This window comes from Erinaceus europaeus, chromosome 6, assembly GCF_950295315.1.
Source record: "Erinaceus europaeus chromosome 6, mEriEur2.1, whole genome shotgun sequence".
In the NCBI taxonomy this organism is placed as follows: domain Eukaryota; kingdom Metazoa; phylum Chordata; class Mammalia; order Eulipotyphla; family Erinaceidae; genus Erinaceus; species Erinaceus europaeus.
This window is the reverse complement of record NC_080167.1, coordinates 62,998,035-63,020,024: the sequence shown is the minus strand read 5'-3', so window position 1 is coordinate 63,020,024 and position 21,990 is coordinate 62,998,035. Positions and strand designations below refer to the sequence as shown.

Below are 21,990 nucleotides of genomic sequence, written 5' to 3'. Positions count from 1 at the left end.
GTAAGTGCTCTGCCCACTGCCAGTGCCGGGCAGAGCTCAGTTACCTGGCAGGTGTCAAGGATATGGAAGGGAGGTGGTTATCAGTGAGTGCCTCTCCGATAAGGCAGAAGTTAAGATGAGATTCCTTGTCAATGCACTGTAGCACCCATGTTGTTAGGCCAGGCCAGGCCAGACCAGGCAGGATGTCAAAGTAAAAAAAGCCACATCAAAATGTTCCAGGCTTGTGTCAATTCAGCTATTCATAGGACAACTTCATTTATTTGTCTTAAAGATTTCTTTTTAGGGGCTGGGCGGTGGTGCATCTGGTTGAGCGTGCATGTTACAAAGTGCAAGGGCCAGGGTTCCAGACCCCCGTCGCCATCTGCAGGGGGAAAGCTTTGTGAGTGGTGAAGCAGTGCTACAGGTGTCTCTCATTCTCTCTCCCTCTATCTCCACCTATCCTCTTGATTTCTGACGGTCGCTAGCCAATAAAGATAATTAAAAATTAATAAAAATTTATTTTAGGGGGTTGAGTGGTGGCACACCAGGTTAAGCACACATAGTTTGAAGCCCAAGTACCCCGGTTTGAGCCTGGGCTCCCCACCTGCAGGGCGCTCACTTTACAATCAGTGAAGCAGGTCTACACATGTCTTTCTCTCCTTCTCTCTGTCTTCCCCTCCTCTCTCAATTTCTCTGTCCTATCCAACAACAGTAGCAGCAACAACAACAACATTGGAAAAAAGATGGCTTCAGGGGCCGGGCAGTGGTGCACCAGGTTAAGCACACGTAGTAGGAAGCTCAAGGACCTGCGCAAAGATCCTGGTTCGATCCCCTTGGCTCCCCCACCTGCAGGGGAGTCGCTTCACAAGTGGTAAAGTAGGTCTGCCCATGTCTTATCTTTCTCCTTCTCTATCTCCCCTCCCAATTACTCTGTCCTGTCAAATAAAATTATGGGGGGGGGAGGAAAAATGGCCACCAGGAACAGTGGATTCATAGTGCAGGCACCAAGCCCCCAGTGATAACTGTAGAGAAAAAAATTATTTTATAACACTCCACAGACTGATGAACAAAAAGAGTTAGAATCAGAGCCTCACTGTGGCATATGCAATGGCTGAGATTGAAGTTGGGACCTCAAGCTTGCAAATCCAACTCTCTAATCACTGTACCTCCGCCCCCTGCTGCAGTGCTTCATCTCAAAGTATAGGGGCCAAGTAGTCCATCAGCAAAACAGCAGAACCTGTGTTGACTGCTGAAGCAGAAAATAGAATCATATAGAAAACTCTTCAGCCACCATTTGTAAATCTCCAGAATGTAGACAAGTCTGAAGAGCTTAGGGGGAAATGTTTTGAAAGAGAACCAAGCAGCCATGACATCATTTCCCCAGACAGTAACTTAGATCCACCTGCATATCAGATGTCAGGCTCAGGGAAAAAAAAAAAAAAAAACTAGTATAGTCATGGGCCCTTTGGAATATAACTGAAATAGGCCTACTATCTACAAAACAGAGAACCCCCCAACTCATCATCTGAACTATTCCAGCCTTTAGGTTCATGATTAGTCAACAATTTGTTCGGCTTTATATCTTAACTCTTTCTTCAGCCACCAGGTTCCAGATGTTGACATGATGCCAACCGGACTTCCCTAGGCAGAGGACCCCACCAATATGTCCTGGAGCCCCCATTCCCCAAAGCCCCGCCCCACTAGGAAAAGAGAGAGGCAGGCTGGGAGTATGGATTGACCCGCCAACGCCCATGTTCAGCAGGGAAGCAATTACAGAAGCAGATCTTCCACCTTCTGCACCCCATAATGACCCTGGATCCATACTCCCAGAGGGATAAAGATTAAGAAAGCTGGGAGACGGGCGTTAGCGCAGCGGGTTAAGTGCAGGTGGCGCAAAGCTCAAGGACCAGCATAAGGATCCTGGTTTGAACCCCTGGCTCCCCACCTGCAGGGGAATTGCTTCACAGGCGGTGAAGCAGGTCTGCAGGTGTCTATCTTTCTCTCCCCCTCTCTGTCTTCCCCTCCTCTCTCCATTTCTCTCTGTCCTATCCAACAACGACAACATCAATAACAACAAAAGTAATAAATACAACAATAAAAAAACAAGGGCAACAAAAGAGAATAAAATAAATAAAAAAAGAATAAGAAAGCTATCAGTGGAGGGGAGGAGATACAGAGTTCTGGTGGTGGGAATTGTGTGGAGTTGTACCCCTTATCTTATGGTTTTTGTCAGTGTTTCCTTTTTTATAAATAAAAATTTAAAAATATAAATAAAAATCCAAAAATAGAACCAAGTTTTGTATGTTGTTTTTCCAGAAATGTCATTCTGTTTCTCCCTTTTGTTGCCCTTGTTCTTTATTGTTGTTGTAGTTATTATTGTTGTTGCTTATTGATGTCGTCGACGTTAGATAAGACAGAGAAATGGAGAGAGAACGGGAAGACAGAGAGGAGGAGAGAAAGATAGACATCTGCAGACCTGCCTCACCACCTGTGTAGCGACTCCCCCCGGGGTCTCGAACTGGCATCCTCATGCCCACCAGTCCTTGCGCTTCAGAAATGTCATTCTTTCAGGGCAACAATACTAAAAAACCACAAGGTGGCAACCATTTTCTGTTTTAAAAGTCAGGACGAATGTACTGAGGATTCTGTATTTTTTTTTTTTTTTTTTTTTGCCTCCAGGGTTAATTGCTGGGGCTCAGTGCCTACACCATGAATCCACTGTTCCTGGAGGCGATTTTTTCCCCTTTTGTTGCCCTTATTGTAGCCTTGTTGTAGTTATTATTATTGTTGATGTCCTTCGTTTGGGGATAAGACAGAGAGAAATGGAGAGAGGATGGGAAGACAGAGAGGGGGAGAGAAAGACAAGACCCTGAAGACCTGCTTCACCGCCTGCGAAGCGACTCCCCTGCAGTTGGGGAGCCAGGGACTCGAACCGGGATCCTTACACCCGTCCTTAGGCGCATAACTCGCTGCGCTACTGCCCGACCCCTGATTCTGTCTTCTTCGATGTGCTTTTTTAGCTTTAATTATAGCCATTGCTGGAGTTACTATTCATGTGATTTATTTTTAAAAGTTTTATTTTTTTAATTTCTTCATTGGGGGAATTAATGGCTTACAGTGAACAGTAAAATGCAATAGTTTGTACATGTATATATTCATGTGCTTTAAACCTGACTTCCTCTAATCACATTTTAAAGCCTAGCTGGATGAATTGATTTGGGAATTCTATTTGTTACACCACATCCATGATAGAGAGAAGGGCTTGGCTGTTCTAAATATGAAGATGAAATCAGAGAGGCATGTTCATAAGGACTCTTCAGTGGTGCAGTTGTAAACAAGGGCTTCTTCCTTTCCAAGAATATGGTTATTCTTTTTTAAATTTTTTAAATTTTTATTGTCTTTATTTATTGGATAGAGACAGCCAGAAATTAAGAGGGAGGGAGAGATAGTGAGGGAGAGAGACAGACACCTGAAGCCCTGCTTCATCACTCATAAAGCTTTTCCCCTGCAGATGGGAACCTGGGGCTTGAACCCAGGTCCTTGCACATTGTAACATGTGTGCTTAACCAGGTGCATCACCACCCAACACTGAATATGGTTATTTTAAAAAGATTTTATTTATCTATTTATTTATTTGTGAGAAAGATAGGGGAGAGAGAAACAGACATCACTCCAGTTCTGCCAGGGATTGAACTCAAGACCTCATTCTTGAGAGTTTAATGCTTTATCCACTGTGCCACCTCCTGAGTATGGCTATTCTTTAGCACAATTTTGGCATACTTCCCCCTTAAAACACAGCCACTAGATCTACACATTGGTTACACAGCCACCACTGTAAAATACTAAATCTATGGAAAGACAGACACTTCAGTATTCTAGATGATCAACTAGATTATTTTATTAATCCAGTTAATATGGATTCTAAAGTGTGCGTGTGTGTGTGTGTGTGTGTGTGTGTGTGTGTGTAATGTCCATCAAGACTTCCTTTACATACCACATTGCCCAGGAATTTATCTCCTAGGGATTTATCCAAAGGAAGCAAAAGCACCTATCCAAAGAGAACATGTTCCTTTCTGTTCATAACAGCTCAATTTGTAATAGTCCCAACTTGGAAGCAACCCAGATCCCCAACAGCCAGTGAGTAAGAAAGTCATGGTCTATATACAACAATGGAATACTACTCAGCTGTTTAAAATATTGAAGCTATCTCCTTTGCCTCTTCTTGGATGGAACTTGAAGGAATCATGAGTGAGTTAACGAAAAGAGAGAGACAGATATGGGATGATCTCATTCAGAGGTGGAACAGGAACAGAGGGGCTGGGTGAGTGGTGGCTCACTTAGTAGAGTGCATGTCACAAAGCGCCAAGATCAAGCCCCACATCCTCATCAGCATGAGAAAAGCTTCACAAGCAGTGAAGCAGGGCTGCAGGTGTGTCTCTTTCTCCCTCTTTATCCTCCTTTCCTCTCGATTTCTCTGTCTTCAGAAAAAAGGAGAAGGAGAAGGAGGAGAAGGAGAAGGAGAAGGAGAAGGAAGAAGAAGAAAAGAAGGAGAAGGAGAAAGGAAGGAAGGAAGGAAGGAAGGAAGGAAGGAAGGAAGGAAGGAAGGAAGGAAGGAAATAATACCCGGGGCAGAAAGGGAAAGTACTTGGCTTGGGTTTGCTGTATTGCACCTAAGGAGGGGCAGGGAGGTGGCAGAGAGGACTTTGGGGTCTTGGTGTGTGATGGTAGACAAAGACCCAAGTTGGAGGAGAGAGTGTCTTGCAGACACCTGTTACAGGGAGGTAAGATATAGAATTCGTGCATCAACAACTGTACTTAAACCATTAAGCCCCTAATAAAATGGTATTTAAAAAAATAATAATAATAAACGACCTATTTCTCCCGCTAAAGTCAGGTTTGACTCCTTTGTCAATGACTGGGTGAGACAGTTTGCTGGGTCGGTGCAGGGTGTCCACCTCCTGTGTATTCCGACGCCCTGGTGGGTGGCCATGCGGGTTAGTCTGGTGCTTGGGCTCGCCCATCTGTGGTCCCAGGCTGGTGTCTAGGTGAACTGCACACCCCACCTCCAGTGACCCACCCAGGGCGCCTGAGAAGGGGGGGTCAGAATAAAAGAATCTGAATTCTTATAGATGCACCACTGCCCAGCCCTTTCTAGTCAACATTTGAGTATCTTCAGACAGTGTACATATGCACTTTGATATATTTTAGCCCTTCTTCAAATGTATTCTGCTATACTGTCTCTCACTTCTTCGAGAACCACAATTATCAGTGTTGTTTCACTATTTTTCATTGGTTCATAAAGATTGACTATTCTTCAGGCATATGTCATATCAATAACTTTTAATTTATCTGCCTATTCAATAGACACTTCACTATGGCCTATATATTACTGTAAAAGGACTCTTTCTAGATGTGCTTAGATTCATGATAAGCTCAGGAGTTCTGATACATTAGTTCTGTGTTTATATACAAACAGAAGTTTAAATATTTCAGTCTAAATATTTCATCATTACTGTCCTTTTTATTCAGAGCTAATGTTCTTACACAAATATTTTACATAAACACAAAAATTATCAAATCATATCTGTTTCTGATTATCTTTAATGTTATGCCAAACCAAATGGAGATGTTAAGTGAAAGGCCTTTGCAATTTCATTTAATTCAATACATAATGTGTATTTATTGTCTTTAAAAAAAAAAACCTTCAAAAAAAGGTTAAGAATACTGGGATAAAAACTAAGCCATGAGCAGCCCCCAATACCACAACAAGCAACATACTCTTTAAAAATACCTTGAAGATGCATGCTTTAACTAGAGTTAAGAGACACAGACCTAATATTAATGAAACTACACTTTGTAACATGGGGTAGCCTAGTAAATACAATGTCTCAATGGATTTCTGGTTTGCTAAGGGCTTGGAACTGGAAATATAAACACAGGCTACATTTATAGAAAATCCATATGAAAACCCAACACAAATGACAAGGCTAATAATGGATACAGAATCAAGACTGACTCTCCAGAAAGCCATGAAACCCATGACTCCTATAACCATAGAAACAATGGCAAAAGCCACCCAAAAGGTACACACTGGGTGAGAAATTAAAAACAAGGAGAGGAGGAGCATTATTGCAGAGGCAATGATGATGTACCGAATTGTGGAGCCTGCAATTACAGTGTACTGCTCATAGTGTACGAACAGTTGGTTATACACCATTAGGGGGATTTCACATCTTTGGGCTATACTTCGAAACTGGGTCAACAAGTGTTTCTTATCCATGGAAGAATACATATTCATAGTCTGAATGAAGGCTCTGGAAGAAATAATTTCCTGGGATGATGTAATGTTGATATCATCCTGAAAATATGGAGCATCTTTAAAAAAATCTCGAAGATTCTTTATAAAATTATTCTTAGTGTTAGCATCTAGTTGGTTTGCTTCCATATAGGCTATATATCTGTATAACCAAAACTCTGTAAGAATCTCATCTACATGGTCACTCTTTTCAAAGACCTTCAGACAGCTTTTCAATTTTTTCCTGGTAGCTTCATCCCAGTAGGCAATAGCTTCCGTGATAATAATCATAACCCTGGGGCCATAATGAGAAAAATACTCTTTATCCACATTAAAATAGAGTGTGACATAGGAAACATCACTTGCCAGAAATTTAAGGTTTAAACCTGTCTGCAGTTGAAAACATCCGTATATACTGCAGACCATATACAAAATGTATAGAATCACTACAGAGATCTTACACCAAGGGTTGACGAGAAAGGGACCGAAGTAATCTCGAAAAAACAAATTCATTGGATGAGTATTAGTTTGTTTGTCAACAATATCTAATGGGCACCACAGCCTTTTTAAGGAGGCACATTTTTGGTTAGGGTTTCTTCCTGATTTTTTCAACCACCGTACACACACTTTTTCTCTTTTGCCATCTAAGGCCATAACTGCTCCAAAGCAGGTGATGTTGTAAAAATAACAAAAGATCAGGGAGGTTCCTGTATACATGCAAAAGGACTGGATGCCCTTGAAGGGGAGCATAATCCCTGTATAGAGTGTCAGGGCATTGGTGATGGTGCTAATTGTAATGGGCACTGCCACCTTTGAATAGACATCGGCCATTCGCTGTCCTGTGTTATACACAAAGCTGGTCTCTTGCCAGGCAGAAATCATGCTAAGTATGTCATCAACGCCAACACCTGTTAACGAGAGATAGAATCTTCAGGCATAGAAATACCTATTAAAGCTTGCATTAGACTAATTCAAACTTTTCCTTGTCTCCTAAAATCTTAGATCAAGTCACTTTAAAATATTTATTTATTTATTTATTTATTCCTTTTTTTTTTTGCCCTTGTTCTTTTATTGTTGTAGTTATTATTGTTGTTGTTGTTCTTATCGATGTCATTGTTGTTGGATAGGACAGAGAGAAATGGAGAGAGGAGGGGAAGACAGAGATGGGAAGAGAAAGACAGACACCTGCAGATCTGCTTCACCGCCTGTGAAGCGACTCCCCTGCAGGTGGGGAGCTGGGGGCTAGAACCAGGATCCTTATGCTGGTCCTTGTGCTTCGCACCATGTTCGCTTAACCCACTGTGTTACCGCCCAACTCCCAGATCAAGTCACTTTTTAAAAGTTGTTACTGGGGCTGGGTGGTGGCGCACCTGGTTGAGTCCACATGTTACAATGTGCAAGGACCTGGGTTTGAGCCCCCAGTCCCCACCTGCAGGGGGAAAGCTCTGCAAGTGGGTGAAGCGGTGTTGCAGGTGTCTCTCTCATCACCCCCCCACACTCTGTCAATTTCTGGCTGTCTCTATCCAATAAGTAAATAAAGATAATAAAAAAAGATTTTTTAATACATCTCCCTAACATTGAAGGAGATGGCCTCAATTCTTTTTTTTTAATTTTTTTAATTTATTTTATTTTATTTATTCCCTTTTGTTGCCCTTGTTGTTTTATTGTTGTAGTTATTATTGTTGTTGTCGTTGTTGGATAGGACAGAGAGAAATGGAGAGAGGAGGGGAAGACAGAGAGGAGGAGAGAAAGATAGACACCTGCAGACCTGCTTCACCACCTGTGAAGCGACTCCCCTGCAGGTGGGGAGCTGGGGTTCGAACCGGGATCCTTATGCCAGTCCTTGTGCTTTGCGCCACCTGCGCTTAACCCGCTGCGCTACAGCCCGACTCCCAATAAAAAAAGATTTTTAAAAAGCTGTTATTGATGGCTGTGGGAAATGGAGTGATTTAATTTCCATTCCTTTATTGAGATGTTAATTTCTTCTTTTTTGACATTTTCAGCAGCTTTTCATTTGGGGGGGATATTATATATATATCCTGTTCATGTCTCTTGACATTTTCTTCTCTCCTTGAGATCCCATATCTTTCCGACTTTAAAGATAAAATTCTTTTCTGACATCTAACTTCGGGTCTGTAGAGCCAATCTAGTCGAGGTTCCTCTCCTTATCTACTTCCTTCCGTAACACACACACACACACACACACACACACACACACGGTGAGTTGCCTCGAGTTTTGTTTTACTCACCTAGGATTAGAAATGGTGAATTTGCAACTGTGAGCATGACTGGCACCCCAGTGTACAGCAAGAGACCAAAGCTGGTCACCACTGCCAGGGCAACAGAGATCACTCCAAAGGCTCCAACCCACATCTTGTTTAGTATACAGTTAACCCTGCAAATGTGAAAGGAGACATTATGGGATTTGTGGTAGTTTCCATACTGAAATTCCTAACATTCCAGATTTGGACACTTATTAAAAACCCTATTAGGCAAACACTTCCATAACTCTGCAGGAGACCTTTTATTCCCAGGAACTATCCAAACCACCTGAGAAAGGGAAAACAAAAAACAAAACAAAACAAAACAAAACAAAACAAAAAAAGGAGATAACATAAAAGGTTGGGTTATTTGATCCAGCATAATTGCTCACTTGGAGACTGTGATACCTCGCCATGAGTACGACCCAGCTTTGAGCCCGGAAACCTTGGTGATGTGGTCTTTTTCACTCTTTGCCTCTCTGTCTCTACCTAAAAAATAGGAGGAGGAAATTGTTACTAAACAATTTGTTCTGCTTTATATCTTAATGCGTTTTCAGCCACCAAGTTGCAGATGCTACTGTGACACCAAGCTGTCTTCCCTGGGCAGACAACCTCACCTTTGTGTCCTAGAACCTCACCTCTCCAGAGGCCTGCCCCACTAGGGAAAGATAGGGACAGGCTAGGGGGATGGACTGATCTTCCAAAGTCCATGTCCAGTGGAGAAGCAGTTAACAGAAGCTTCCACCTTCTGCACCTCATAATGTCCTGGGTCCATACTACCGAAGGGGGGAAAAAAAAAAAAAAAGGAAAGCTTCTGATGGAGGGGATGGGATATGGAACTCTGGTGGTGGGAATTGTGTGGAATTGTACCCCTCTTAACCTATGGCCTTGTCGATCATTATTAAATCTATAAATAATTTTTTAAAAGGAGAAGGAAGAGAAGGTGAAGAAAATAGAAAGAAAAAGCAAAGACATTGGATATTTGGACTTTTACTACATAATCCTCATGATTCTGATACATCTAGGAAGGCACTAATTCCAGCCCAGCAAGTGCTCAGTTGGTAGAGTGCACACATTACCATGTGCGACTATGCAGGTTTGAGCACCACAGAGGAGTACAGAAGCTCCACGGGCAGGGAAGCAGTGCTGAGGTGTCTATCTTCTGTCTCCCCCTCTCTCACCCTCTTGTCTAAAAGTCAGGGAAAAGGGTTGCTGGCAGCAGCAGAGTTGTCCAGGCACTGCGCCCCAGAAATAGCCCGGGTGGCAAAAATAAAAACATCAGCAACAAACAGGCACGAGTCCTTCAACTAGAGCTTTAGAAATATAAAGATTCAGGTGGGCCAGGCGGTAGCACCGCGTGTTAAGCGCACAAGGCGCGAAGCCAACAGACTGAAGTAAGGATCACGGTTTGAGCGCCCGGCTCCCCACCTGCAGGGGGGTCGCCTCACAGGTGGTGAAGCAGGTCTGCAGGTGTCTGTCTTTCCCTCCCCCTCTCTATCTTCTCCTCTCTCGATTTCTCTCAGTCTTATGCAACAACAAACCACAGGGGCAACAAAATGGGAAGAAATGGCCTCCAGGAGCAGTGGATTTGCGGTGCAGGCACAGAAGCCTAGAGATAACCCTAGAGGCAAAAAAGAAAAGGAGAGAAAAGAAAAGAAAGAGAAAGAAATACAAAGATTCAGTAAAACCGAACAGATAGTTTAGTCCACTCTGATGCTCAAAAAGATGTGATTGCAACCCACCAGCGAATGTAGTGCAAGTTGTACCACCGGGGAGTCTCCGTACCCAAGGAATTCCTCGCCCACTTCCCCTCCCCATAAACATAATCCTAAATAATTCCTGAACTTCAGAGTGGTTAACAAAAATAGCAAAACACCCTTTTCATATAATCTCTTGATCTCCCTCTACTGGTGAAGTGGGCTCTAGACCATTTGCTACTAATTGCAAACCAACAAAAAAAGGTTTGAAATATAGTCCATTTAGAATAATAAATGCATTTGTTGTTTCTTTGCAGAACCAACAGAAATGGGAATATATGTAGAAAGCACTTAAAGTCTGGGGTTCAGGGCTTTGCCTCCCCAAATGAGGTACATTTTAAATATAACATCAATATTTAAATGACTTACTGATATGTAAATAGTAGTTAACTGTTTAAAATAAATAACTGATACCTTCCTTTAGATGCTTCAGTAGAAAAAAGAAGCTAAGCTCGGGTTGAAGGCAGATAAGGTCAACTACTCAAACAGAGCTACTGACTCCAAAAGTGTAACATATCACAAGAACCTTTTTCAGGAGTCGGGCGGTAGTGCAGTGGATTAAGCGCAGGTGGCGCAAAGCGCAAGGACCGGCCTAAAGATCCCGGTTTGAGCCCCCGGACCCCCACCTGCAGGGAAGTCCCTTCACAGACAGCAAAGCAGGTCTGTAGGTGTTTTTCTCTCCCCCTCTCTGTCTTCCCCTCCTCTCTCCATTTCTCTCTGTCCTATCCAACAACGACATCAATAACAACTACAATAATAACTATAACAACAATGAAAAAACAACAAGGGCAACAAAAGGGAAAAATAAATATTAAAAAAAAAAATTTTAAAGAACCTTCTACAGACAAGAACCACATTAACATAGCTAGGCTTTCATCTTGTTAAAACAACAACACTCTATCATGGGCAGCTAATTAGCTCATTTGGCTAGTGCACAGCTCTGTCATGCGCTTAACCCATAGCTCAAATATAATGAGCACTTTCTTTGCGTGATGCTTTCTCCAAACAGTATTGGACTATGCAAGCTTAAGTAAGAAATCATCAAAGAATGATTGCAAATTAGTGATCTAATAAAAATTAAAAAATACATTAAAATAAAAATAGACAATACATATGATATATTCTCATTCCCCAAATTTCTAGACTTTTTTAAAGATGTAATGTTTTTGGGTAGTGACCTCAAATAATACTGTTATATCATCTTCTTCCCTTAATGCAGAGAAGTATATTATTTGACTATAGGAATGAAATTGACAATATAACTCACTATCCGAAAAGTTTACACTTAGAAATGTCTAGAAATTTGGGGAGAATATATCATATGTATCTTTTACTTTCAAAATAGGGACAAGAGAAGGTTGCCTGTTTTCACTACTAAGATTCCAGTATTGTACTGAAATGCTAGCCAGGTCAATTAGACAAACGACTGACATAAAAAGAAATCAGGATGTGATGAAATCGGGACCTTTATAGCCCCAGTTATAAATCTGGAAGTGAAAAAAGTCACACAGAAAAACCCAATATTGTCTGACCCACTTACATGAGGTCTTTAGGGAAACAGACACACACACACACACACACACACACACACACACACACACACACACACACTTACAGAATGCAGAAGGAAAATGACCAGGAGTGGGGTAGGAGAGTGGGACAAGTAGGGCATTATTGCTAAATGGTTTCTGCTGGGGTGATGGAGAATATTTGGAAACAAGTAGTTGTGATGGTTGTACAACATGTGACTGTGGTCATTCAATTGTGCCATTTTTTTTTTCTCTCACTAGGGCTTTACCACCCTAAGCCATCATTTTCTGATAGACAGACCAAAGGCGAGAGGGAAAAACAACACAACACCAAAGCTTTTCCCAGTGCATTGGGATCCAGGTTCCAAGCTAGGACGTGAACAGGGCAGGCAGGCTCCCTACTATGTGAGCTGTTTTGCAAGGCTAGAATTGTAAACTGAAAGTGGCACGGGTTTTTTGTTTGTCTGTTTGTTTGTTGCCTCCAGGGTTATTGTTGGGGCTCAGTGCCTGCACTATGAATCCACTGCTTCTGGAGGCCATGTTTCCCACCATTGGATAGGACAGAGAAATGCAGGGGGGGGGGGTTTGAGGGTAAAATAGAGAGGAGGAAAGATAGACACCTGCAGACCTGCTTCACCACTTGTGAGGTGAGACCCCTTCAGATGCAGAGCCAGGGGCTTGAACCTGGATCCTTATGCCAGTCCTTGTGCTGGTCCTTGTGCTTCATACTCTGTGTGCTTAGCCCGGTGCAGCACCACCCAGCTCCCAAAATCCCATGTTTCATGTTATGTATCTCTTACCACAATAAATTACTAGTAAGAGTTTTGGGGGCAGGTGGTGGTGCACCTGGGTAAGTGCTCACATTACAGTGCACAAGGACCTAGGTTCAAGCCCCTGGTCCCCACCTGCAGGGGGAGTGCTTCCTGAGTGGTGAAGCAGGGATGCAGGTGTCTCTCTGCCTCTCTGCCTCTCTACCTCCCCCTCCTCTCTCAATTTCTCTCTGTCTCTATCCAATAATAAATAAATAAGAGTTTAAAAAAACTAATAAAAGTATTTTACCTGTAGCTGGATATGATGACAAATAATAGCATTAGAATGAATACCAAGTAAAACAAAGGAATCACTGCCTTAGCAGCTGCCTCAAATTCCAGTTGGCTAGAAAGTGATGTGAAGTAGACCACCTGCCACAAAATATACTCATGTCAACAGCTTTTTAATTCCAGGACATGTGTACAACTTGCAAACACTATGGAAATACTACAGCATATTGATTGCAACAACATGGTTAAACTTAGTAAAAGATCAGAGCACTTGGATTCTAATTTTAGATAATGGTAATATGTTTGTTTTTTCACCCCAGAAAAACATACGGCAAGCTTTCCAATATTTCTTTTTCAACTATTCAAATTCTAAACATACATACATACATGGAAATTTGAAATCATTGACAACTGTGCAAGTTGTGACTTTTTTAAAGCTTTTGTTAGGTGGTTATCTTTTACCATTTTAATTGCAAAAAATATAAGCTCAAATGATTCTGATACTCAAAGGCTTGTTTTCAGTAGGTGTCTCTTTTCACCAGACTTTGCTGGCTAGGCAGTTACAGAACACATGGCCGGCATTGTACTCTACTCACTCGAAAAATATTTCTCCTTTTCAACAGCACCATTCTTTTACTCCAGTGAATGCCAAAACCAAATTTGCAGGAACTCCCAGGAACAGCAAAGGCTTTTGACAGAAGTAAGCATTTCAAAACCCAAACTAAACCTGCCGAACGATGGACTGCACACAGTATACTTTAAGGAGACATACGATTTGTGTTTTGCACCAGTCTGTTACCAAGGAATTAAGAGCTCTGACGTCTAAGGGGCAGGCAGTGGCTCAGCTGGGTGAGTGCACACATTACAACGCACAAGGACCAGAGTTCAACCCCCTCCCCCCACCTGCAGTGGGAAAGCTTAATGAGCCTGGAAGCAAGTCTGCAGGTGTCTCTCTTTCCCTTTCCCTATCATGCCCCTCCCTCTCGATTTCTCTTTGCTTCTACCCAAAAATAAATTTTAAAAAATAGAGCTGCGACATCCTTTCATGGATTAATTTGAAGAACACTAACCTAAGTACCACACACAGTGCAAATTTCCCTCCCCACGCCCACCCCACCGCCGTATCAAGGGCTCCAACAAATAGGGCGCGATATGGCTGCGGTGCTGACAACAGGCCTACCCTACAACCACCACCCCCCACCTTCTCCCTTGAGAACCCCCCCAGCCCCAGGTACCTGGATGTTCTTCAAGGCCAGACTCTTGACAATATCCCCAAATTGGTCCAGGAACTTGACCAACCACTTCTTGCTGTGTTCACTGTACTCTCTGTCATCAGTTATCAGGAAATAAATCAGCCGCATGGCTTTGGCCTTCAGGAGTAGCTTGTTCATTCCTATCCTCTTACCTAAGGTGGTTCCTCCAAAATAGCCGGCCAGGTCGATGGGCTGGCCCGACTGGTTGTGGATGGGGTAGGTGAGGCTTTTCAGGTCCATGTTACTGTTCACCCGCCAAGCGAACAGCAGCGGGTTGGAGGCCTCACAGAAGCCCATGTCTTTGGCGCACACGGTCTGGTAGGAAACGTGGGTCCCATTTTCCAGGGTGACAGACAGAGCCTGCACCAAGTCGTCTAGTTGCCTGATTTCGGACATAGTGGCCCCATCCAGCACCGTGTCGGTTTTGGCGACCACCAGGATGGAGGCGAAGTGGATCTCTTTGCTCTGTCTGTAGGCGGAGAAGCGACAGACGTCCTCGTTGGGGAAATGCATTTGCACGAACTGCTGCTCGGCTCTGGCCCGGGTATTGAGCGGCAGGTACAGCTCCTGCAGGTCTTTCTCGGTAACCTGGGACAGCAAAACCAGGCCCGAGCCCAGGGCGATCGTCAGCAGCAGGGGCATCATTAGGAAGACCCAGGGGTGTTCACCCACCGTCCAACCCAGGTCGCGGAAGAATCTGGACAACCGCGCCTCCAGGTTGGGGCTGAGCAGGTGCGGCCGCAGAGACTCTTCGCTTTCCAACCGGCTGGAGGACTCGGGGAGCGCGCGCCTCCACGCGACGGGGCGCGGTACTGCAGGAGCCGAAACCCTGTTCACCTTGGACGGTCGGCCCCGGATCGACCCTGACTGCGATCGGGGCGCCTGCGCGACCATGGGGGCAGCTACTATCCGGGGCAACGCTCTCTGATCTCTCTCGGAACGCAGATTACTCTGCAACCTCACATCACTCCGCGACCCTAGGTGGCGCTGCAACCCCACATCACTCTGCGCCCCTAGATAACGGTGCACCCCCACATCACTCCGCGCCCCTACATATCGGTGCACCCCCACATCACTCCGCGTCCCTAGATGGCGCTGCACCCCCACATCACTCCGCGTCCCTGGATGACGCCGCACCCCCACATCACTCTCCCTCTCTAGATCACTCTGCACCCCCACATCGCTCTGCTCCTCCAGATCACTCCGTGTCCACACAGTGCTCTCCCACCAAGAGTCTTGACCCAAAGGCCTGGGCTCCGGCCTGGGGTGCGGCCTCGCCAATTGGCGCCTGGGCTCCAGCCTGTCTGACTCGATCTCGGATTCCTTCGCAGGAGCCACATTAGAGCGATTGAGATTCATCTCCAGGAAGGGGACGCAGAGGCCCGGGGACGGACAGCCGGCGAGAGGGCGGCCAGGGGCGCAGCCTGCGGCTCCCAACGGTCTCCAGCCCGGGGGTCTCGGCCTCTCGCGCCGCCTCAACTGACGCCCGCGGCTTCCTGGGGGCGCGCTCCCTCCCCGCCTCCCGCCTCCAGGCCGCCCCTGGGGGCGCCTGGTCTCTGGGTGCTCGGCTGGAACCAGAAGCCCTGCCTGCTGCTGAGTAAAATGTACGTGCGCCTTGCAGCTGTCACACTTCACTGGCAGGAGGCTGGCTTGCAATCAAACAGCCCCGCTACACACAGTCGCAGTTACTACCAATCCCTTTCACCAATCTTTTTCTCTGTGTTTACAGGCATATTACACTATGTCTTGGTGGGGTTTTTTTTATAATTATCATTGCATTATCTATGTGTGCAAATTGCACTTTTCATCTAATGCATCTAAATATCTTAGCGCGTTAAGGCACAGGAAATTATTACATTCTCTTGAATTCTCCTTAACAGTTTTTACACTTTTATTTTTGTGACTGATAGTGGTCTTACAACGTTGTAAGGTTACAGGATCTAAATATTTTAAATATATGAGCAAAGCATTAATTAGCCATAATTTGAGTGAGATCTCTATGGGTGGTTTAGACTCTTGCTGTTAGACACAGTGCTGAGTCAGTGTCTTGTTAAAAAGGAAAACTAGGGGGGCGGGTGGTAGCGCGGCAGGTTAAGCGCAGGTGGCGCAAAGCGCAAGGACTGGTGCAAGGATCCCTGTTCGAGCCCCCGGCTCCCCACCAGCAAGGGAGTCGCTTCGCAAGCAGTGAACATTAGTCTTGGAGTGTCCTAGAGTAGTTTGCAAATGAGCTTTTGTTCCTCGTTGTAGCCATGTTTAGGATCAATTGTGACTCTGGCCAAAATATTCTCTGAAGGGAACGCCAAAGAAACAAAATTTTTAGAGCTTTTAGCAAAGTGAAACCGTTGAAAAAAATAAGTGTGTGTCTATTACTTTTACAAAAGTGTGGAAGGAAGGGTAGGAATTGAACAATGAGAGTCAAATGCTGAATAAGACTTGACTTTGAAGATTTAGAGCTGTTGAGGCCGGGTGGTGGCGCATCTGGTTAAACGCACATGTTCCAGTGAGCAAGGACTCGGGCTTGAGCCCCTGGTCCCCAGCTGCAGGTGGAAAGCTTCACAAGTAGTGAAGCAGGGCTGCAGCTGTTTCTCTGTCTCTCTCCCTATCTCCCCCTCCCCTCTTGATTTCTGGCTGTCTCTATCCAGTAAATAAATAAAGATAATTTAAAAAGAAAAAGAAAGGTTTAGGACTGTGTTTTGGGATCTGCGATATTAAGAACATTTGGGGAGGAAATGGGTTTTCTTTTTTTTTCATCTTAAAAATTTTTATTATTATCTTTATTTATTGGATAGAAACAGCCAGAAATTGAGAGGGAAGGGAATGATAGAGAGGGAAAGAGACAGAGACACCTACAGCCCTGCCTCACCACTCGTGAAGCTTTCCCCCTGCAGGTGTGGACGGGGGCTCCAACCTGGGTCCTTTTGCACACTGTAACATGTGCGCTCAACCAGGTGCGCCACCACTCGGCCCCCAGGAAATGGGTTTTTTTTTTTCTTTTTTTAAAGGATGATAGAGTGAACCTTTTTCCATGATAAACTTTTTTAAAAGAATTTATTTATTTATTCATGAGAGAGATAGGAGGAGAGAAAGAACCAGGCATCAGTCACTCTGGTACATGTGCTGTTAGGGATCAAACTCATGGTTGAGAATTCAATGCTCCATCCACTGTGCCACCTCCCGGACCATTCTATGTTTACTTGTATAAATATTTGTTTTGCATATATCTGTAGAAGTGTTGCTTTTCCATTCGGTCTAGTTAAAATTAAGCAGACAAACCATGGTTTGGTGGTTGGTGACATCCTTTTCCTTTCGCTCCCACCTACAGCGATTTCGTGGAAAGGCAGGTGGTTTTTCTGGACCAGAACCTTTTGCTTTTGCACCGAAAGCAAAAAGGTTAGGGGCCTAGGACGGAACCCCGAGGGTGCCCCATTTGCTAACCCCCTCAGACTATTTTAGTACCTCGAGATGGTGGGTGGGCACCCTCCGGGAGCGGGGAGGTGAAGGTGCGGCCAGGAGGGCAGGGGGTGCTGAGACCTCGGGGCGCAGTGGGAAGGTGCACAGTGAGCACAGAGGGTGCGGACCCAGGGCTTCCAGTTGCCTAGTGGGTGGCGGGGCAGGAATTCGCCTGGAGCTGCAATTAGAGGGACATGTGCCACCTCGCTCAGCTCTTTACGTCCCGGGAGACTTTTTTTGCTGGTTCGCTGCGGGGTGTCCGCCTCCTGAGTGTCCCGACGCCCTGGGTGGTGGGTGACCTGGGCAGGGTAGCCGGGTGGTCTGAGTCCCCTGCCCGCGGTCCCAGAGATGGTCTATCACCCTCCACCTCCCAGTGGCCCGCCCACAGCTGCGCACAGAAGGCGGGGAGGTGCGGTGCACCCCAGGGTGGGGCGGCACGTGGGGCTGGTGGCTGTGGTGTAATAAAGCAGGGCGGGGAAAGGCGTAATGTTGGATTTTTTTTTTTTTTTTGGTTTTTTGTTTGGTTTTTTGTTTTGTTTTGTTTTTGCTTTTGCTTTAATTTAATTTGAATAGCTTTTACTCGCCAAGAATTCAGAGGAGTAGATAAGAGCATGACAAGCACAGCTTTGAAAGGAGTATAAGTTGCTGCAACTTCTCTGGAAAAGGGTTTGGTTCTTGATGGCGGAGGAGGACCTAGAAGGGGGGTTAGAGCGTTATGTGGAAAACTGAGAAATGTTACTCATGTACCAACTACTGTATTTTACTGTCGATTGTAAACCATTAATCCCCCCAATAAAGAAATTTAAAAAAAAAAGTTTGGCTCCTTTTTTTTTCCTTTGAATTTGCATGTTTTTATTTTCAAAAAAAAATTTAATAGTGTTTTACAAATTAGAAAATTACAACAGTATAGTTTCACACTGCATCCATTACCAAAATTGTCTCTCCCACTCCCATGGTTATTTCTTAAATAAAAAATAAAGTTAGAAGGCTAGGAAGATAGCATAATGGCTATGCAAAAGACTTTTCATGCCTGGGCTCGGAGATCCTAGGTTCAATCCCCAGCACTATAATAAGCCAACATAAAATTAGAAATGCCATATAACCTAGCAATACCACTTTCAGGTATTCTTCCAACAGATATCAAACACTAATCGGAAAGAATATTTGCACCTCTTTCTTCATAGCATTATTCGTAATAGCTGAAATATGTCATCAGGCTAAATGCCCATCAAAGGATGACCGGCTGTATGAAGGAGTCGTGGTGAGGCTGGCAAGGTGGCCCAGCAGTAGAGTGAGTGTCCTTCCAGTGAGCTAGGGCCCATGGACATAAGTGGAGCTCTGTGGATGGGGAAGTGGTGCACTGTTCTGGCTCTGAAACTCTTTCATTCTAGAGCAAGCCTTTTTTTTTTTTTTTTTTTTACTGGACCAGAGAGGCAACACACTGATCAAGCACATGCATGAGACACTGGTTTCAGTCTCTGACACTGCATTTAAAAAAAAAAGTTGTGATATATATATATGTATATATATATATATATATATTCAGTGGAATACTAATCCAGTGAGCTATTAAAAAATGGAGTCATAAAAAAATAAAATGGGAGTCGTATCTCTACTACATGGATGTAATTTGAAGAGATTATGGTAAATGAAGTAAATCAGATGAAAGGCAATTATAAGAATATTTCACTCGTGGAATATAAATAGTGAAAGCAAATAAGCTGGCAAGACAGAAATGGCTTCAACTCTGAATATTATGGTTATGAGAGGGAAGGGAGAAGTGGGTAGAAGCATCATTTTGATGTGATGAGACGGCTCCTGAACTTTTTAAGCTTCACAGACATTTATGCATGGAGCTATACTCCTGAAATTTTCTACTGTTGTAAATCAATGGCAAATCAGTAAATTACGATTTTGCTTATTTAGTAGGTGGCTGATAGTTCTCCACTCTCTGTAGAAGTGTGTCGGAATATCCAGGGGAATAGTACCTGAAAAAGAAAGTTTTCTATTAGATTTCTATGTAGAGATTGGGCAGAGTAGACACAAGAGATTCAGATTTTTCTGAAAGAATTCAGTAAGTAAAATCTCAAGCACAACCCTAAATAATTATACTCAAGGAATACGGGCCTCACATCTCTCTCTCTCTCTTTTGATTCTCTGTATCTTTTAAAAAAAGGGAGGGCAGGGAGTCAGTAGGTAGCACAGCAGGTAAAGCACATGTGGCGCAAAGCACAAGGACCAGCGTAAAGATCGAGCCCAGGTCAAGCCCCTGGCTCCCCACCTGCAGGGGAGCCAATTCACGAGCGGTGAAGCAGGTCAGCAGGTGTCTATCTTTCTCTCCCCCTCTCTCCATTTCTCTCTGTCCTATCCAATGACAACGACATCAATAACAACAACAACAATAATAACTACAATAAAACAAGGGCGACAAAAGGGAATAAATATTTTTAAAAAAGAGAGGGGGCAGTAGTGCACCCGGTCAAACATGGAACCATGCGCAAGGACCCGGGTTTAAGCTCCCACTCCCCACCTGCAGTGGGGAAGCTTCATGAGTGGTGAAGCAAGTACTGCAGGTCTCTCTCTGTCTCCCTTTCTCCTTCTCCCTCCTGTCTCAAGTTCTTTCTGTCCTATCAAATAAAGGTTTGGGGAAATGGCCACTAGGAGCCATGGAGTCATTGTGCAGGCCCCAAGCCTCAGTTGATCACTCTGGTGGCAATAAAAAACAGCTTCCTGCTACGCGCACCTGTACACATCATAAACAACAGTGTTTGCTTTCCCTGTAAGTAGACAGTAACTCTTTACAGCTGAACGTCACTTGCATGTAATACTGTCACTACTGCAAACACGAGCTTTAGGCAGAAAAGTAACATGGAAGGAAATAGGGCACTTCCTAAGCCAGTTTCACAGGAGAGATCACTAATTGAATCTGAATTCTGTATTTGAGCACTTGTGAGCAAACTACGTGCCAGATTAGTACAGAAGTGTCTCATAGATATAACTGATGTACAGACGTGTTAATCTGAGCATTGTTTGATTTGCGAGGAAAAAGTGAGACATAAAAAGACACACTGGTCTTGTGTAGTATTTCAAAGTCCAAATTCTGACACCATAAATGTAAAATCTAGATGTGAAAACACAAAGTACATTATAGTTTTGAATTTCCCCACCTGACTATTTCCTCTGGGTAGCAGTTGTTAATGCTGTTGATGTATTCTTGAAGGATAGATCCGGGTTCAGCTTTGATCTCTTGAACTTTTTTAAGTCCCCCGCTTGTGACAAAAAGTTGCCGAGCTTTGCTATCGTGTGGCAGCACCTGGTGAAGGGAAGCACATAAAAATGTCTGCAGTATTTTTTAACAGTTAGGCTGCTGGGATCAGGCGACAGCTCACTGTGTTAAGCGCACATAGTGCTAGGACTAGTACAAGGATCCGGGTTCGAGCCCCTGGCTCCCCATCTGCAGTGGGGTCGATTCACAAACTGTGAAACAGGTGTGCAGGTGTCTATCTTTCTCTCCTCCTCTCTGTCTTCCCCTCCTCTCTCAATTTCTCTCTGTGCTATCCAACAATAACAGCAACAACAATAATAATGGACAAAAGATGGCCACCCAGAGCAGTAGATCTGTAGTGCAGGCGCTGAGCCCCAGAGATAACCCTGGAGGGAAAAAAAAAAAAAGTTAGACTGTTACTACTGAAAAGCGGTATTACTGAATCTGAGAAAATGTAGAGAACTTGTGGCCAATATACCTGTAACAAAGTGAGCCCCAATTTGTTTTGACTAGTAGTAAAAATGCAATCTTTTTTTTTTAATGTATTAACTTTCTGTACACTGTGGAGGCAGAATGAAGGCAGTGGGCCTAAGATCCACTGGGGCACCTGTGGAAGACGAAGGGGAGCCCTCCTTTGCTTACACCTTTTCCAGGTCTCCTCTACAAACCAGAGATGAAACCAGGCCCGGAGGACCTTCCTGCTCCGGAATTACTTCTCCCGTTTCCTTCTCATCAGTTTTACTAACTCAGAGAATGCTTGCCACATCATTTCCTGCATTCGTGTATGCATTCCTCTCCCCCTCAGGCCCTGCCAGCCTGCACACACCCTTTCCCACTTGCTGGCCCAACTCACTTGCCCAACTCTTGTTTGAAACAAAAATTTTTTTTTCTTTTTCTTTTTTTCCAAATTTCTTTATTGGGGAATTAATGTTTTACATTTGACAGTAAATACAATAGTTTGTTCATGCATAACATTTCCCAGTTTTCCATATAACAATACAGCCCTCACTATGTCCTCTGCCATCCTTCTTAGACCTGTATACTCCTCCCCACACACACACAATCCCACCCACCCCAGAGTCTTTTACTTTGGTGCAATATGTCAATTCCAGTTCAGGTTCTACTTGTGTTTTCTCTTCTGATCTTGAAACAAAATTTCTA

The 21,990-nt window shown here is 44.1% G+C and overlaps 2 protein-coding genes and 1 long non-coding RNA gene across 5 annotated transcripts in view; all 3 read right to left on the bottom strand.

Annotated features, from left to right (window-relative positions):
• Positions 1–221: 221 nt before the first annotated feature.
• Positions 222–4,145, bottom strand: LOC132538949 (uncharacterized). The gene is made up of 2 exons (XR_009550275.1): positions 3,974–4,145; positions 222–361 (listed from the first exon to the last, which is right to left on the bottom strand). It is a non-coding gene; the product is annotated as an uncharacterized LOC132538949 (long non-coding RNA).
• Positions 4,146–5,478: 1,333 nt separating this feature from the next.
• Positions 5,479–19,416, bottom strand: LOC132539044 (patched domain-containing protein 3-like). The gene is made up of 7 exons (XM_060192657.1): positions 19,407–19,416; positions 18,145–18,257; positions 17,435–17,513; positions 14,097–15,763; positions 12,881–13,002; positions 8,524–8,669; positions 5,479–7,182 (listed from the first exon to the last, which is right to left on the bottom strand). Exons 1-7 carry the CDS (start codon positions 19,414–19,416, stop codon positions 5,684–5,686), a joined length of 3,636 nt encoding a protein of 1,211 aa, XP_060048640.1. The 3' UTR covers positions 5,479–5,683.
• Positions 18,384–21,990, bottom strand: part of SPAG6 (sperm associated antigen 6) — a 26,806-nt gene continuing 23,199 nt past the window's right edge. For all 3 annotated transcript variants that reach the window (XM_060192355.1, XM_007525905.3, XM_060192354.1), the window contains 2 exons: positions 20,732–20,877; positions 18,384–19,552 (listed from right to left, as the gene is read on the bottom strand). In XM_060192355.1, the coding sequence (XP_060048338.1) occupies positions 19,483–19,552; positions 20,732–20,877 (216 nt within the window). In that variant the 3' untranslated portion in view covers positions 18,384–19,482. The remainder of the gene's footprint in view (positions 19,553–20,731; positions 20,878–21,990) is intronic.